At 52.2% G+C, this 16747-nt stretch overlaps 1 protein-coding gene across 1 annotated transcript in view; it reads left to right on the top strand.

Moving 5' to 3' along the window:
• Positions 1-16747, top strand: part of LOC140394185 (uncharacterized) — a gene marked incomplete at its 5' end in the record, with an annotated part of 97144 nt that overhangs the window by 11553 nt on the left and 68844 nt on the right. Inside the window, one exon of the mRNA XM_072481160.1 lies at positions 13223-13281. Coding sequence (XP_072337261.1) covers positions 13223-13281 — 59 coding nt within the window. The remainder of the gene's footprint in view (positions 1-13222; positions 13282-16747) is intronic.

The following is a 16747-nucleotide window of genomic DNA, read 5'->3' as shown; positions in this document are numbered from 1 at the left end:
CATTGGCAGTGTTGCTCAGTAACCGCTCTCATTGGCAGTGTTGCTGGGTAAACACTCTCATTGGCAGTGTTATTGGATAACCACTCTCATTGGCAGTGTTGCTGGGTAACCGCTCTCATTGGCAGTGTTGCTGGGTAACCACTCTCATTGGCAGTGTTGCTGGGTAACCACTCTCATTGACAGTGTTGCTGGATAACCACTCTCATTGGCAGTGTTGCTGGGTAAACACTTTCATTGGCAGTGTTGCTGGGTAACCGCTCTCATTGGCAGTATTGCTGGGTAACCACTCTCATTGGCAGTGTTGCTGGGTAACCACTCTCATTGGCAGTGTTGTTGTGTAACCACTCTCATTGGCAGTATTGCTGGGTAACCACTCTCATTGGCAGTGTTGCTGGGTAACCACTCTCATTGGCAGTGTTGCTGGGTAACCGCTCCCATTGGCAGTATTGCTGGGTAACCGCTCTCATTGGCAGTATTGCTGGGTAACCGCTCCCATTGGCAGTGTTGCTGGGTAATCACTCTCATTGGCAGTATTGCTGGGTAACCACTCACATTGGCAGTGTTGCTGGGTAACCGCTCTCATTGGCAGTGTTGTTGTGTAACCACTCTCATTGGCAGTGTTGCTGGGTAACCGCTCTCATTGGCAGTGTTGCTGGGTAACCACTCTCATTGGCAGTATTGCTGGGTAACCACTCTCATTGGCAGTATTGCTGGGTAACCACTCTCATTGGCAGTGTTGCTGGGTAACCACTCTCATTGGCAGTGTTGCTGGGTAACCACTCTCATTGATAGTGTTGCTGGGTAACCACTCTCATTGATAGTGTTGCTGGGTAACCGCTTTCATTGGCAGTGTTGCTGGGTAACCACTCTCATTGGCAGTGTTGCTGGGTAACCGCTCTCATTGATAGTGTTCCTGGGTAACCGCTCTCATTGATAGTGTTGCTGGGTAACCGCTCTCATTGGCAGTGTTGCTGGGTAACCACTCTCATTGGCAGTATTGCTGGGTAACCACTCTCATTGGCAGTGTTGCTGGGTAACCACTCTCATTGGCAGTGTTGCTGGGTAACCACTCTCATTGGCAGTGTTGCTGGGTAACCGCTCTCATTGGTAGTATTGCTGGGTAACCGCTCTCATTGGCGGTATTGCTGGGTAACCGCTCTCATTGGCAGTATTGCTGGGTAACCGCTCTCATTGGCAGTGTTGCTGGGTAACCGCTCTCATTGGCAGTGTTGCTGGGTAACCACTCTCATTGGCAGTGTTGCTGGGTAGCCGCTCTCATTGGCAGTGTTGCTGGGTAACTGCTCTCATTGGCAGTATTGCTGGGTAACCGCTCTCATTGGCAGTGTTGCTGGGTAACCGCTCTCATTGGCAGTGTTGCTGGGTAACCGCTCTCATTGGCAGTGTTGCTGGGTAACCGCTCTCATTGGCAGTGTTGCTGGGTAACCGCTCTCATTGGCAGTGTTGCTGGGTAACCGCTCTCATTGGCAGTGTTGCTGGGTAACCACTCTCATTGGCAGTGTTGCTGGGTAACCACTCTGATTGGCAGTGTTGCTGGGTAACCGCGCTCATTGGCAGTGTTGCTGGTTAACCGCTCTCATTGGCAGTGTTGCTGGGTAACCGCTCTCATTGGCACTGTTGCTGGGTAACCGCTCTCACTGGCAGTATTGCTGGGTAACCGCTCTCATTGGCAGTGTTGCTGATAACCACTCTCATTGGCAGTGTTGCTGGGTAACCGCTCTCATTGGCAGTGTTGCTGGGTAACCGCTCTCATTGGCAGTGTTGCTGGGTAACCACTCTCATTGGCAGTGTTGCTGGGTAACCACTCTCATTGGCAGTGTTGCTTAGTAACCGCTTTCATTGATAGTATTGCTGGGTAACCAGTCTTATTGGCAGTATTGCTGGGTAACCGCTCTCATTGGCAGTGTTGCTGGGTAACCACTCTCATTGGCAGTGTTGCTGGGTGACCGCTCTCATTGGCAGTGTTGCTGGGTAACCGCTCTCATTGGCAGTGTTGCTGGGTAAACGCTCTCATTGGCAGTGTTGCTGGGTAACCGCTCTCATTGGCAGTGTTGCTGGGTAAACACTCTCATTGGCAGTGTTGCTGGATAACCACTCTCATTGGCAGTGTTGCTGGGTAACCACTCTCATTGACAGTGTTGCTGGATAACCACTCTCATTGGCAGTGTTGCTGGATAACCACTCTCATTGGCAGTGTTGCTGGGTAACCACTCTCATTGGCAGCGTTGCTCGGTAACCACTCTCATTGGCAGAGTTGCTGGGTAACCAATCTCATTGGCAGTGTTGCTGGGTAACCGCTCTCAATGGCAGTATTGCTGGGTCACCACTCTCATTGGCAGTATTGCTGGGTCACCACTCTCATTGGCAGTATTGCTGGGTCACCACTCTCATTGGCAGTATTGCTGGGTCACCACTCTCATTGGCAGTGTTGCTGGATAACCACTCTCATTGGCAGTGTTGCTGGGTAACCGCTCTCATTGATAGTATTGCTGGGTAACCAGTCGTATTGGCAGTATTGCTGGGTAACCACTCTCATTGGCAGTATTGCTGGGTAACCACTCTCATTGGCAGTATTGCTGGGTAACCACTCTCATTGGCAGTGTTGCTGGGTAACCACTCTCATTGGCAGTGTTGCTGGGTAACCACTCTCATTGGCAGTGTTGCTGGGTAACCACTCTCATTGGCAGTGTTGCTGGGTAACCGCTCTCATTGATAGTGTTGCTGGGTAACCGCTCTCATTGATAGTGTTGCTGGGTAACCGCTCTCAATGGCAGTGTTGCTGGGTAACCACTCTCATTGGCAGTGTTGCTGGGTAACCGCTCTCATTGATAGTGTTGCTGGGTAACCACTCTCATTGGCAGTATTGCTGGGTAACCACTCTCATTGGCAGTATTGTTGGGTAACCGCTCTCATTGGCAGTGTTGCTGGGTAACCGCTCTCATTGGCAGTATTGCTGGGTAACCACTCTCATTGGCAGTGTTGCTGGGTAACCACTCTCATTGGCAGTGTTGCTGGGTAACCGCTCTCATTGGTAGTATTGCTGGGAAACCGCTCTCATTGGCAGTGTTTCTGGGTAACCGCTCTCATTGGCAGTGTTGCTGGGTAACCACTCTCATTGGCAGTGTTGCTGGGTAGCCACTCTCATTGGCAGTGTTGCTGGGTAATCGCTCTCATTGGCAGTATTGCTGGGTAACCACTCTCATTGGCAGTGTTGCTGGGTAACCGCTCTCATTGGCAGTGTTGCTGGGTAACCACTCTCATTGGCAGTGATGCTGGGTTACCACTCTCATTGGCAGTGTTGCTGGGTAACCGCTCTCATTGGCAGTGTTGCTGGGTAACCACACTCATTGGCAGTGTTGCTGGGTAACCGCTCTCATTGATAGTGTTGCTGGGTAACCGCTCTCATTGGCAGTATTGCTGGGTAACCGCTCTCATTGGCAGTATTGCTGGGTAACCGCTCTCATTGGCAGTATTGCTGGGTAACCGCTCTCATTGGCAGTGTTGCTGGGTAACCACTCTCATTGGCAGTATTGCTGGGTAACCGCTCTCATTGGTAGTATTGCTGGGAAACCGCTCTCATTGGCAGTATTGCTGGGTAACCGCTCTCATTGGCAGTATTGCTGGGTAACCGCTCTCATTGGCAGTGTTGCTGGGTAACCGCTCTCATTGGCAGTATTGCTGGGTAACCACTCTCATTGGCAATGTTGCTGGGTAACCGCTCTCATTGGTAGTATTGCTGGGAAACCGCTCTCATTGGCAGTATTGCTGGGTAACCGCTCTCATTGGCAGTGTTGCTGGGTAACCACTCTCATTGGCAGTGTTGCTGGGTAACCGCTCTCATTGGCAGTGTTGCTGGATAACCGCTCTCATTGGCAGTGTTGCTGGGTAATCGCTCTCATTGGCAGTATTGCTGGGTAACCACTCTCATTGGCAGTGTTGCTGGGTAACCGCTCTCATTGGCAGTGTTGCTGGGTAACCACTCTCATTGGCAGTGTTGCTGGGTAACCACTCTCATTGGCAGTGTTGCTGGGTAACCGCTCTCATTGGCAGTGTTGCTGGTTAACCGCTCTCATTGGCAGTGTTGCTGGTTAACCGCTCTCATTGGCAGTATTGCTGGGTACCCGCTCTCATTGGCAGTGTTGCTGGGTAACCACTCTCATTGGCAGTGTTTCTGGGTAACCGCTCTCATTGGCAGTGTTGCTGGGTAACCGCTCTCATTGGCAGTGTTGCTGGATAACCGCTCTCATTGGCAGTGTTGCTGGGTAATCGCTCTCATTGGCAGTATTGCTGGGTAACCACTCTCATTGGCAGTGTTGCTGGGTAACCGCTCTCATTGGCAGTGTTGCTGGGTAACCACTCTCATTGGCAGTGTTGCTGGGTAACCACTCTCATTGGCAGTGTTGCTGGGTAACCGCTCTCATTGGCAGTGTTGCTGGGTAACCGCTCTCATTGGCAGTGTTGCTGGGTAACCGCTCTCACTGGCAGTATTGCTGGGTAACCGCTCTCAATGGCAGTGTTGCTGGGAAACCACTCTCATTGGCAGTGTTGCTGGGTAACCGCTCTCATTGATAGTGTTGCTGGTTAACCGCTCTCAATGGCAGTGTTGCTGGGTAACCACTCTCATTGGCAGTGTTGCTGGGTAACCACTCTCATTGGCAGTGTTGCTGGGTAACCGCTCTCAATGGCAGTGTTGCTGGGTAACCACTCTCATTGGCAGTGTTGCTGGGTAACCGCTCTCATTGGCAGTGTTGCTGGGTATCCGCTCTCATTGATAGTGTTGCTGGGTAACCGCTCTCATTGGCAGTGTTGCTGGGTAACCGCTCTCATTGATAGTGTTGCTGGGTAACCGCTCTCATTGATAGTGTTGCTGGGTAACGACTCTCATTGGCAGTGTTGCTGGGTATCCGCTCTCATTGGCAGTATTGCTGGGTAACCACTCTCATTGGCAGTGTTGCTGGGTAACCGCTCTCATTGGCAGTGTTGCTGGGTAACCGCTCTCATTGGCAGTATTGTTGGGTAACCTCTCTCATTGGCAGTGTTGCTGGGTAACCGCTCTCATTGGCAGTATTGCTGGTTAACCGCTCTCAATGGCAGTGTTGCTGGGTAACCGCTCTCATTGGCTGTATTGCTGGGTAACCGCTTTCATTGGCAGTGTTGCTGGTTAACCGCTCTCAATGGCAGTGTTGCTGGGTAACCACTCTCAATGGCAGTGTTGCTGGGTAACCACTCTCAATGGCAGTATTGCTGGGTAACTGCTCTCATTGGCAGTATTGCTGGTTAACCGCTCTCAATGGCAGTGTTGCTGGGTAACCACTCTCAATGGCAGTGTTGCTGGGTAACCGCTCTCATTGGCAGTGTTGCTGGTTAACCGCTCTCAATGGCAGTGTTGCTGGGTAACCGCTCTCATTGGCAGTGTTGCTGGGTAACCACTCTCATTGGCAGTGTTGCTGGGTAACCGCTCTCAATGGCAGTGTTGCTGGGTAACCACTCTCATTGGCAGTGTTGCTGGGTAACCGCTCTCATTGGCAGTGTTGCTGGGTATCCGCTCTCATTGATAGTGTTGCTGGGTAACCGCTCTCATTGGCAGTGTTGCTGGGTAACCGCTCTCATTGATAGTGTTGCTGGGTAACCGCTCTCATTGATAGTGTTGCTGGGTAACCACTCTCATTGGCTATGTTGCTGGGTATCCGCTCTCATTGATAGTGTTGCTGGGTAACCGCTCTCATTGGCAGTATTGCTGGGTAACCACTCTCATTGGCAGTATTGTTGGGTAACCTCTCTCATTGGCAGTGTTGCTGGGTAACCGCTCTCATTGGCAGTATTGCTGGGTAACCACTCTCATTGGCAGTATTGCTGGGTAACCGCTCTCATTGGCAGTATTGCTGGGTAACCGCTCTCATTGGCAGTATTGCTGGGTAACCACTCTCATTGGCAGTGTTTTTGGGTAACCGCTCTCATTGGCAGTGTTGCTGGGTAACCACTCTCATTGGCAGTGTTGCTGGGTAATCGCTCTCATTGGCAGTATTGCTGGGTAACCACTCTCATTGGCAGTGTTGCTGGGTAACCGCTCTCATTGGCAGTGTTGCTGGGTAACCACTCTCATTGGCAGTGTTGCTGGGTAACCACTCTGATTGGCAGTGTTGCTGGGTAACCGCTCTCATTGGCAGTGTTGCTGGTTAACCGCTCTCATTGGCAGTGTTGCTGGGTAACCGCTCTCATTGGCAGTGTTGCTGGGTAACCGCTCTCACTGGCAGTGTTGCTGGGTAACCGCTCTCATTGGCAGTGTTGCTGATAACCACTCTCATTGATAGTGTTGCTGGGTAACCGCTCTGATTGTCAGTGTTGCTGGGTAACCACTCTCATTGGCAGTGTTGCTGGTTAACCGCTCTCATTGGCAGTGTTGCTGGGTAACCGCTCTCATTGGCAGTGTTGCTGGGTAACCACTCTCATTGGCAGTATTGCTGGGTAACCACTCTCATTGGCAGTATCGCTGGGTAACCACTCTCATTGGCAGTGTTGCTGGGTAACCACTCTCATTGGCAGTGTTGCTGGGTAACCGCTCTCATTGATAGTGTTGCTGGGTATCCGCTCTCATTGGCAGTGTTGCTGGGTAACCACTCTCATTGGCAGTGTTGCTGGATAACCACTCTCATTGGCAGTGTTGCTGGGTATCCACTCTCATTGGCAGTGTTGCTGGGTAACCACTCTCATTGGCAGTATTGCTGGGTAACCGCTCTCATTGGCAGTGTTGCTGGGTAACCGCTCTCATTGGCAGTGTTGCTGGGTAACCGCTCTCATTGATAGTGTTGCTGGGTAACCGCTCTCATTGATAGTGTTGCTGGGTAACCGCTCTCATTGGCAGTATTGCTGGGTAACCACTCTCATTGGCAGTATTGCTGGGTAACCACTCTCATTGGCAGTATTGCTGGGTAACCACTCTCATTGGCAGTGTTGCTGGGTAAACACTCTCATTGGCAGTGTTGCTGGGTAACCACTCTGATTGGCAGTGTTGCTGGGTAACCGCTCTCATTGGCAGTGTTGCTGGTTAACCGCTCTCATTGGCAGTGTTGCTGGGTAACCGCTCTCATTGGCAGTGTTGCTGGGTAACCGCTCTCACTGGCAGTGTTGCTGGGTAACCGCTCTCATTGGCAGTGTTGCTGATAACCACTCTCATTGATAGTGTTGCTGGGTAACCGCTCTGATTGTCAGTGTTGCTGGGTAACCACTCTCATTGGCAGTGTTGCTGGTTAACCGCTCTCATTGGCAGTGTTGCTGGGTAACCGCTCTCATTGGCAGTGTTGCTGGGTAACCACTCTCATTGGCAGTATTGCTGGGTAACCACTCTCATTGGCAGTATTGCTGGGTAACCACTCTCATTGGCAGTGTTGCTGGGTAACCACTCTCATTGGCAGTGTTGCTGGGTAACCGCTCTCATTGATAGTGTTGCTGGGTATCCGCTCTCATTGGCAGTGTTGCTGGGTAACCACTCTCATTGGCAGTGTTGCTGGATAACCACTCTCATTGGCAGTGTTGCTGGGTATCCACTCTCATTGGCAGTGTTGCTGGGTAACCACTCTCATTGGCAGTATTGCTGGGTAACCGCTCTCATTGGCAGTGTTGCTGGGTAACCGCTCTCATTGGCAGTGTTGCTGGGTAACCGCTCTCATTGATAGTGTTGCTGGGTAACCGCTCTCATTGATAGTGTTGCTGGGTAACCGCTCTCATTGGCAGTATTGCTGGGTAACCACTCTCATTGGCAGTATTGCTGGGTAACCACTCTCATTGGCAGTATTGCTGGGTAACCACTCTCATTGGCAGTGTTGCTGGGTAAACACTCTCATTGGCAGTGTTGCTGGATAACCACTCTCATTGGCAGTATTGCTCGGTAACCACTCTCATTGATCGTGTTGCTGGGTAACCGCTCTCATTGGCAGTATTGCTGGGTAACCACTCTCATTGGCAGTATTGCTGGGTAACCGCTCTCATTGGCAGTGTTGCTGGGTAACCGCTCTCATTGATAGTGTTGCTGGGTAACCGCTCTCAATGGCAGTGTTGCTGGGTAACCACTCTCATTGGCAGTGTTGCTGGGTAACCGCTCTCATTGGCAGTATTGCTGGGTAACCACTCTCATTGGCAGTGTTTCTGGGTAACCACTCTCATTGGCAGTGTTGCTGGGTAGCCACTCTCATTGGCAGTGTTGCTGGGTAATCGCTCTCATTGGCAGTATTGCTGGGTAACCACTCTCATTGGCAGTGTTGCTGGGTAACCGCTCTCATTGGCAGTGTTGCTGGGTAACCACTCTCATTGGCAGTGTTGCTGGGTAACCGCTCTCATTGGCAGTGTTGCTGGTTAACCGCTCTCATTGGCAGTGTTGCTGGGTAACCGCTCTCATTGGCAGTGTTGCTGGGTAACCGCTCTCACTGGCAGTATTGTTGGGTAACCGCTCTCATTGGCAGTGTTGCTGATAACCACTCTCATTGGCAGTGTTGCTGGGTAACCGCTCTCATTGGTAGTGTTGCTGATAACCACTCTCATTGGCAGTGTTGCTGGGTAACCGCTCTCATTGGTAGTGTTGCTGATAACCACTCTCATTGGCAGTGTTGCTGGGTAACCGCTCTCATTGGTAGTGTTGCTGGGTAACCGCTCTCATTGTCAGTGTTGCTGGGTAACCACTCTCATTGGCAGTGTTGCTGGGTAACCGCTTTCATTGATAGTATTGCTGGGTAACCAGTCTTATTAGCAGTATTGCTGGGTAACCGCTCTCATTGGCAGTGTTGCTGGGTAACCACTCTCATTGGCAGTGTTGCTGGGTAACCGCTGTCATTGGCAGTGTTGCTGGGTAACCGCTCTCATTGGGAGTGTTGCTGGGTAACCACTCTCATTGGCAGTGTTGCTGGGTAAACACTCTCATTGGCAGTGTTGCTGGATAACCACTCTCATTGGCAGTGTTGCTGGGTAACCACTCTCATTGGTAGTGTTGCTGGGTAACCTCTCTCATTGGCAGTGTTGCTGGGTAACCACTCTCATTGGCAGTGTTGCTGGGTAACCACTCACATTGGCAGTGTTGCTGGGTAACCGCTCTCATTGGCAGTGTTGCTGGGTAACCGCTCTCATTGGCAGTGTTGCTGGGTAACCGCTCTCATTGGCAGTGTTGCTGGGTAACCGCTCTCATTGGCAGTGTTGCTGGGTAAACACTCTCATTGGCAGTGTTGCTGGATAACCACTCTCATTGGCAGTGTTGCTGGGTAACCACTCTCATTGGCAGTATTGCTGGGTAACCACTCTCATTGGCAGTATTGTTGGGTAACCGCTCTCATTGATAGTATTGCTGGGTAACCAGTCGTATTGGCAGTGTTGCTGGGTAACCACTCTCATTGGCAGTATTGCTGGGTAACCGCTCTCATTGGCAGTGTTGCTGGGTAACCGCTCTCATTGGCAGTATTGCTGGGTAACCACTCTCATTGGCAGTGTTGCTGGGTAACCACTCTCATTGGCAGTGTTGCTGGGTAACCGCTCTCATTGGCAGTATTGCTGGGTAACCACTCTCATTGGCAGTGTTGCTGGGTAACCACTCTCATTGATAGTGTTGCTGGGTAACCGCTTTCATTGGCAGTGTTGCTGGGTAACCACTCTCATTGGCAGTGTTGCTGGGTAACCGCTCTCATTGATAGTGTTGCTGGGTAACCGCTCTCAATGGCAGTGTTGCTGGGTAACTACTCTCATTGGCAGTATTGCTGGGTAACCGCTCTCATTGGCAGTATTGCTGAGTAACCAGTCTTATTGGCAGTATTGCTGGGTAACCGCTCTCATTGGCAGTGTTGCTGGGTAACCGCTCTCATTGGCAGTGTTGCTGGGTAACCACTCTCATTGGCAGTGTTGCTGGGTAACCGCTCTCATTGGCAGTATTGCTGGGTAACCACTCTCATTGGCAGTATTGCTGGGTAACCACTCTCATTGGCAGTGTTGCTGGGTAACCACTCTCATTGATAGTGTTGCTGGGTAACCGCTTTCATTGGCAGTGTTGCTGGGTAACCACTCTCATTGGCAGTGTTGCTGGGTAACCAGTCTTATTCGCAGTGTTGCTGGGTAACCACTCTCATTGGCAGTGTTGCTGGGTAACCACTCTCATTGGCAGTGTTGCTGGGTAACCGCTCTCATTGATAGTGTTGCTGGGTAACCACTCTTATTGGCAGTGTTGCTGGGTAACCACTCTTATTGGCAGTGTTGCTGGGTAACCGCTCTCATTGATAGTGTTGCTGGGTAACCGCTCTCATTGGCAGTGTTGCTGGGTAACCACTCTCATTGGCAGTATTGCTGGGCAACCACTCTCATTGGCAGTTTTGTTGGGTAACCACTCTCATTGGCAGTGTTGCTGGGTCACCACTCTCATTGGCAGTATTGCTGGGTAAACGCTCTCATTGGCAGTATTGCTGGGTCACCACTCTCATTGGCAGTGTTGCTGGGTCACCACTCTCATTGGCAGTATTGCTGGGTAAACGCTCTCATTGGCAGTATTGCTGGGTCACCACTCTCATTGGCAGTGTTGCTGGGTAACCACTCTCATTGGCAGTGTTGCTGGATAACCACTCTCATTGGCAGTGTTGCTGGGTAACCACTCTCATTGGCAGTGTTGCTGGGTAACCACTCTCATTGGCAGTGTTGCTGGGTAACCGCTCTCATTGGCAGTATTGCTGGGTAACCGCTCTCATTGGCAGTGTTGCTGGGTAACCACTCTCATTGGCAGTGTTGCTGGGTAACCACTCTCATTGGCAGTGTTGCTGGATAACCGCTCTCATTCGCAGTATTGCTGGGTAACTGCTCTCATTGGCAGTGTTGCTGGGTAACCGCTCTCATTGGCAGTGTTGCTGGATAACCGCTCTCATTCGCAGTATTTCTGGGTAACCGCTTTCATTCGCAGTATTGCTGGGTAACCGCTCTCATTGGCAGTGTTGCTGGGTAACCACTCTCATTGGCAGTGTTGCTGGGTAACCGCTCTCATTGGCAGTGTTGCTGGGTAACCACTCTCATTGGCAGTGTTGCTGGGTAACCGCTCTCATTGGCAGTGTTGCTGGGTAACCACTCTCATTGGCAGGGTTGCTGGGTAACCGCTCTCATTGGCAGTATTGCTGGGTAACCGCTCTCATTGGCAGTGTTGCTGGGTAACCACTCTCATTGGCAGTGTTGCTGGGTAACCGCTCTCATTGGCAGTATTGCTGGGTAACCACTCATTGGCAGTATTGCTGGGTAACCACTCATTGGCAGTGTTGCTGGGTAAACGCTCTCATTGATAGTGTTGCTGGATAACCACTCTCATTGGCAGTGTTGCTGGGTAACCACTCTCATTGGTAGTGTTGCTGGATAACCGCTCTCATTCGCAGTGTTGCTGGGTAACCGCTCTCATTCGCAGTGTTGCTGGGTAACCGCTCTCATTGGCAGTGTTGCTGGATAACCACTCTCATTGGCAGTGTTGCTGGGTAACCACTCTCATTGGCAGTATTGCTGGGTAACCAGTCTCATTGGCAGTATTGCTGGGTAACCGCTCTCATTAGCAGTATTGCTGGGTAACCGCTCTCATTCGCAGTGTTGCTGGGTAACCGCTCTCATTGATAGTGTTGCTGGGTAACCACTCTCATTGGCAGTATTGCTGGGTAACCGCTCTCATTGGCAGTGTTGCTGGGTAACCACTCTCATTGGCAGTGTTGCTGGATAACCACTCTCATTGGCCGTGTTGCTGGGTAACCACTCTCATTGGCAGTGTTGCTGGGTAACCGCTCTCATTCGCAGTATTGCTGGGTAACCGCTCTCATTCGCAGTGTTGCTGGGTAACCGCTCTCATTCGCAGTATTGCTGGGTAACCGCTCTCATTGGCAGTGTTGCTGGGTAACCACTCTCATTGGCAGTGTTGCTGGGTAAACACTCTCATTGGCAGTGTTGCTGGGTAACCACTCTCATTGGCAGTGTTGCTGGGTAACCGCTCTCATTGGCAGTGTTGCTGGGTAACCGCTCTCATTGGCAGTATTGCTGGGTAACCACTCTCATTGGCAGTGTTGCTGGGTAACCGCTCTCATTGATAGTGTTGCTGGGTAACCGCTCTCATTGGCAGTATTGCTGGGTAACCACTCTCATTGGCAGTGTTGCTGGGTAAACACTCTCATTGGCAGTGTTGCTGGGTAACCATTCTCATTGGCAGTGTTGCTGGGTAACCACTCTCATTGGCAGTGTTGCTGGGTAACCACTCTCATTGGCTGTATTGCTGGGTAACCATTCTCATTGGCCGTGTTGCTGGGTAACCACTCTCATTGGCAGTGTTGCTGGGCAACCACTCTCATTGGCAGAGTTGCTGGGTAACCGCTCTCACTGGCAGTGTTGCTGGGTAAACACTCTCATTGGCAGTGTTGCTGGGTAACCACTCTCATTGGCTGTATTGTTGGGTAACCATTCTCATTGGCAGTGTTGCTGGGTAACCACTCTCATTGGCAGTGTTGCTGGGCAACCACTCTCATTGGCAGTGTTGCTGGGTAACCACTCTCATTGGCAGTGTTGCTGGGTAACCGCTCTCATTGGCAGTATTGCTGGGTAACCGCTCTCACTGGCAGTGTTGCTGGGTAAACACTTTCATTGGCAGTGTTGCTGGGTAACCACTCTCATTGGCAGTATTGCTGGGTAACCGCTCTCATTGGCAGTGTTGCTGGGTAACCGCTCTCATTGGCAGCGTTGCTGGGTAACCACTCTCATTGGCAGTGTTGCTGGGCAACCACTCTCATTGGCAGTGTTGCTGGGTAACCACTCTCATTGGCAGTGTTGCTGGGTAACCGCTCTCATTGGCAGTGTTGCTGGGTAACCACTCTCATTGGCAGTGTTGCTGGGTAACCGCTCTCATTGGCAGTGTTGCTGGGTCACCACTCTCATTGGCAGTGTTGCTGGGTCACCGCTCTCATTGGCAGTGTTGCTGGGTAACCGCTCTCATTGGCAGTGTTGCTGGGTAACCGCTCTCATTGGCAGTGTTGCTGGGTAACCGCTCTCATTGGCAGTGTTGCTGGGTCACCACTCTCATTGGCAGTGTTGCTGGGTAACCGCTCTCATTGGCAGTATTGCTAGGTAACCACTCTCATTGGCAGTGTTGCTGGGCAATCACTCTTACTGGTAGTTTGACATAATCTGACAGGAAAGTGAAATCATTTTCATAATTTTCATCATTCTGCAGGTTTCTCCATTTTATAAGAAAGTTCCTGGATTTCAGCAGTTGCTGGTTAAACACTTCAGGTGATTAAAGTTCAACTGAGATTAATTCACTTCTCATCTAGTCTAATATTGAGAGTTTTTTCCCATTTCGTTCAATGCAAAATGGCACTTACCTGAGCTTTTAACATTAATGCGTTTTCTCCATCATTAATACTGCCTACTAATCCCTCCACCATTCGTAGTCTGTAACCTTGGAGATTAATACTTTGGGAACACCATCTATGTTTTGGGAGTTAACACAGTGTGACGTTATCTGTGGATGCTGTGTGTGTGTGCGGCTGTTACCTGTGGATGTTGTGTGTGTGTGCGCGGGCTGTTACCTGTGGATGTTGTGTGTGTGTGTGCGGGCTGTTACCTGTGGATGTTGTGTGTGTGTGTGGGCTGTTACCTGTGGATGTTGTGTGTGTGTGTGCGGGCTGTTACCTGTGGATGTTGTGTGTGTGTGTGTGTGTGGCTGTTACCTGTGGATGTTGTGTCTGTGTGCGGCTGTTACCTGTAAATGTTGTGTGTGTGCGCGGGCTGTTACCTGTGGATGTTGTGTGTGTGTGGCTGTTACCTGTGGATGTTGTGTGTGTGCGCGGGCTGTTACCTGTGGATGTTGTGTGTGTGTGTGTGGCTGTTACCTGTGGATGTTGTGTCTGTGTGCGGCTGTTACCTGTGGATGTTGTGTGTGTGTGCGGGCTGTTAACTGTGGATGTTGTGTGTGTGTGTGCGGGCTGTTATCTGTGGATGCTGTGTGTGTGTGTGGCTGTTAACTGTGGATGTTGTGTGTGTGTGTGTGGCTGTTACCTGTGGATGTTGTGTGTGTGCGCGGGCTGTTACCTGTGGATGTTGTGTGTATGTGCGCGGGCTGTTACCTGTGGATGTTGTGTGTGTGCGCGGGCTGTTACCTGTGGATGTTGTGTGTGTGTGGGCTGTTACCTGTGGATGTTGTGTGTGTGTGTGCGGCTGTTACCTGTAAATGTTGTCTGTGTGCGCGTGCTGTTACCTGTGGATGCTGTGTGTGTGTGCGGCTGTTACCTGTGGATGTTGTGTGTGTGCGCGGGCTGTTACTTGTGGATGTTGTGTGTGTGCGCGTGCTGTTACCTGTGGATGTTGTGTGTGTGTGTGCGGCTGTTACCTGTGGATGCTGTGTGTGTGCGCGTGCTGTTACCTGTGGATGTTGTGTGTGTGTGGCTGTTACCTGTGGATGTTGTGTGTGTGTGCGGCTGTTACCTGTGGATGTTGTGTGTGTGTGCGGGCTGTTACCTGTGGATGTTGTGTGTGTGTGCGGGCTGTTACCTGTGGATGTTGTGTGTGTGCACGGGCTGTTACCTGTGGATGTTGTGTGGGTGTGTGGGCTGTTACCTATGGATGTTGTGTGTGTGTGTGGGCTGTTTAAATGTTGCGTGTGTGCACGGGCTGTTACCTGTGGATGTTGTGTGTGTGTGTGTGGGCTGTTACCTGTGGATGTTGTGTGTGTGTGTGGGCTGTTACCTGTAAATGTTGTGTGTGTGCGCGTGCTGTTATCTGTGGATGTTGTGTGTGTGTGTGGGCTGTTACCTGTGGATGTTGTGTGTGTGTGTGCGGCTGTTACCTGTGGATGTTGTGTGTGTGTGTGCGGCTGTTACCTGTGGATGTTGTGTGTGTGTGTGGGCTGTTACCTGTAAATGTTGTGTGTGTGCGCGGGCTGTTACCTGTGGATGTTTGTGTGTGTGGGCTGTTACCTGTGGATGTGTGTGTGCGCGGGCTGTTACCTGTGGATGTTGTGTGTGCGCGCGCGGGCTGTTACCTGTGGATGTTGTGTGTGTGTGCGGGCTGTTACCAGTGGATGTTGTGTGTGCGCGGGCTGTTACCTGTGGATGTTGTGTGTGTGTGTGGGCTGTTACCTGTGGATGTTGTTGTGTGTGTGTGCGGCTGTTAACTGTGGATGTTGTGTGTGTGCGCGGGCTGTTACCTGTGGAAGTTGTGTGTGTGTGTGCTGCTGTTACCTGTAAATGTTGTGTGTGTGTGTGGGCTGTTACCTGTGGATGTTGTGTGTGTGTGCGGCTGTTACCTGTGGATGTTGTGTGTGTGCGCGGGCTGTTACCTGTGGATGCTGTGTGTGTGCGCGGGCTGTTACCTGTAAATGTTGTGTGTGTGTGGGCTGTTACCTGTAAATGTTGTGTGAGTGCGGGCTGTTGCACGCTGTGTGAGTGCGGGCTGTTGCACGCCGTGTGAGTGCGGGCTGTTGCACGCCGTGTGAGTGCGGGCTGTTGCACGCAGTGTGAGTGCGGACTGTTGCACGCTGTGTGAGTGCGGGCTGTTGCACGCTGTGTGAGTGCGGGCTGTTGCACGCTGTGTGAGTGCGGGCTGTTGCACGCTGTGTGAGTGCGGGCTGTTGCACGCTGTGTGAGTGCGGGCTGTTGCACGCTGTGTGAGTGCGGGCTGTTGCACGCTGTGTGAGTGCGGGCTGTTGCACGCCGTGTGGCTGTTGCACGCTGTGTGAGTGCGCGGTTGTTACACGCTGTGTGAGTGCGGTCTGTTGCACGCTGTGTGAGTGCGGGCTGTTGCACGCTGTGTGAGTGCGGGCTTTTGCACGCTGTGTGAGTGCGGGCTGTTACACGCTGTGTGAGTGCGGTCTGTTGCACGCTGTGTGAGTGCGGGCTGTTGCACGCCGTGTGAGTGCGGGCTGTTGCACGCCGTGAGAGTGCGGGCTGTTGCACGCCGTGAGAGTGCGGGCTGTTGCACGCCGTGTGAGTGCGGGCTGTTGCACGCCGTGTGAGTGCGGGCTGTTGCACGCCGTGTGAGTGCGGGCTGTTGCACGCCGTGTGAGTGCGGGCTGTTGCACGCCGTGTGAGTGCGGGCTGTTGCACGCCGTGTGAGTGCGGGCTGTTGCACGCCGTGTGAGTGCGGGCTGTTGCACGCCGTGTGAGTGCGGGCTGTTGCACGCCGTGTGAGTGCGGGCTGTTACATGCCGTGGGCTGTTACACGCTGTGTGAGCGCAGGCTGTTGCACGCTGTGTGAGCGCGGGCTGTTGCACGCTGTGTGAGCGCGGGCTGTTGCACGCTGTGTGAGCGCGGGCTGTTGCACGCTGTGTGAGTGCGGGCTGTTGCACGCTGTGTGAGTGCGGGCTGTTGAACGCTGTGTGAGTGCGGGCTGTTGCACGCTGTGTGAGTGCGGAATTGTTACACGCTGTGTGAGTGCGGGCTGTTGCACGCTGTGTGAGTGCGGGCTGTTGCACGCTGTGTGAGTGCGGGCTGTTACACGCTGTGTGAGTGCGGGCTGTTGAACGCTGTGTGAGTGCGGGCTGTTGCACGCTGTGTGAGTGCGGAATTGTTACACGCTGTGTGAGTGCGGGCTGTTGCACGCTGTGTGAGTGCGGGCTGTTGCACGCTGTGTGAGTGCGGGCTGTTGCACGCTGTGTGAGTGCGGGCTGTTACACGCTGTGTGGCTGTTACACGCTGTGTGAGTGCGGGCTGTTGCACGCCGTGTGAGTGCGGGCTGTTGCACGCCGTGTGAGTGCGGG

This window comes from Scyliorhinus torazame, chromosome 17 (genome assembly GCF_047496885.1).
Source record: "Scyliorhinus torazame isolate Kashiwa2021f chromosome 17, sScyTor2.1, whole genome shotgun sequence".
Classification (NCBI taxonomy): domain Eukaryota; kingdom Metazoa; phylum Chordata; class Chondrichthyes; order Carcharhiniformes; family Scyliorhinidae; genus Scyliorhinus; species Scyliorhinus torazame.
The sequence above is the reverse complement of the archived record's forward strand: the minus strand, read 5'-3'. Positions and strand labels throughout refer to the sequence as shown.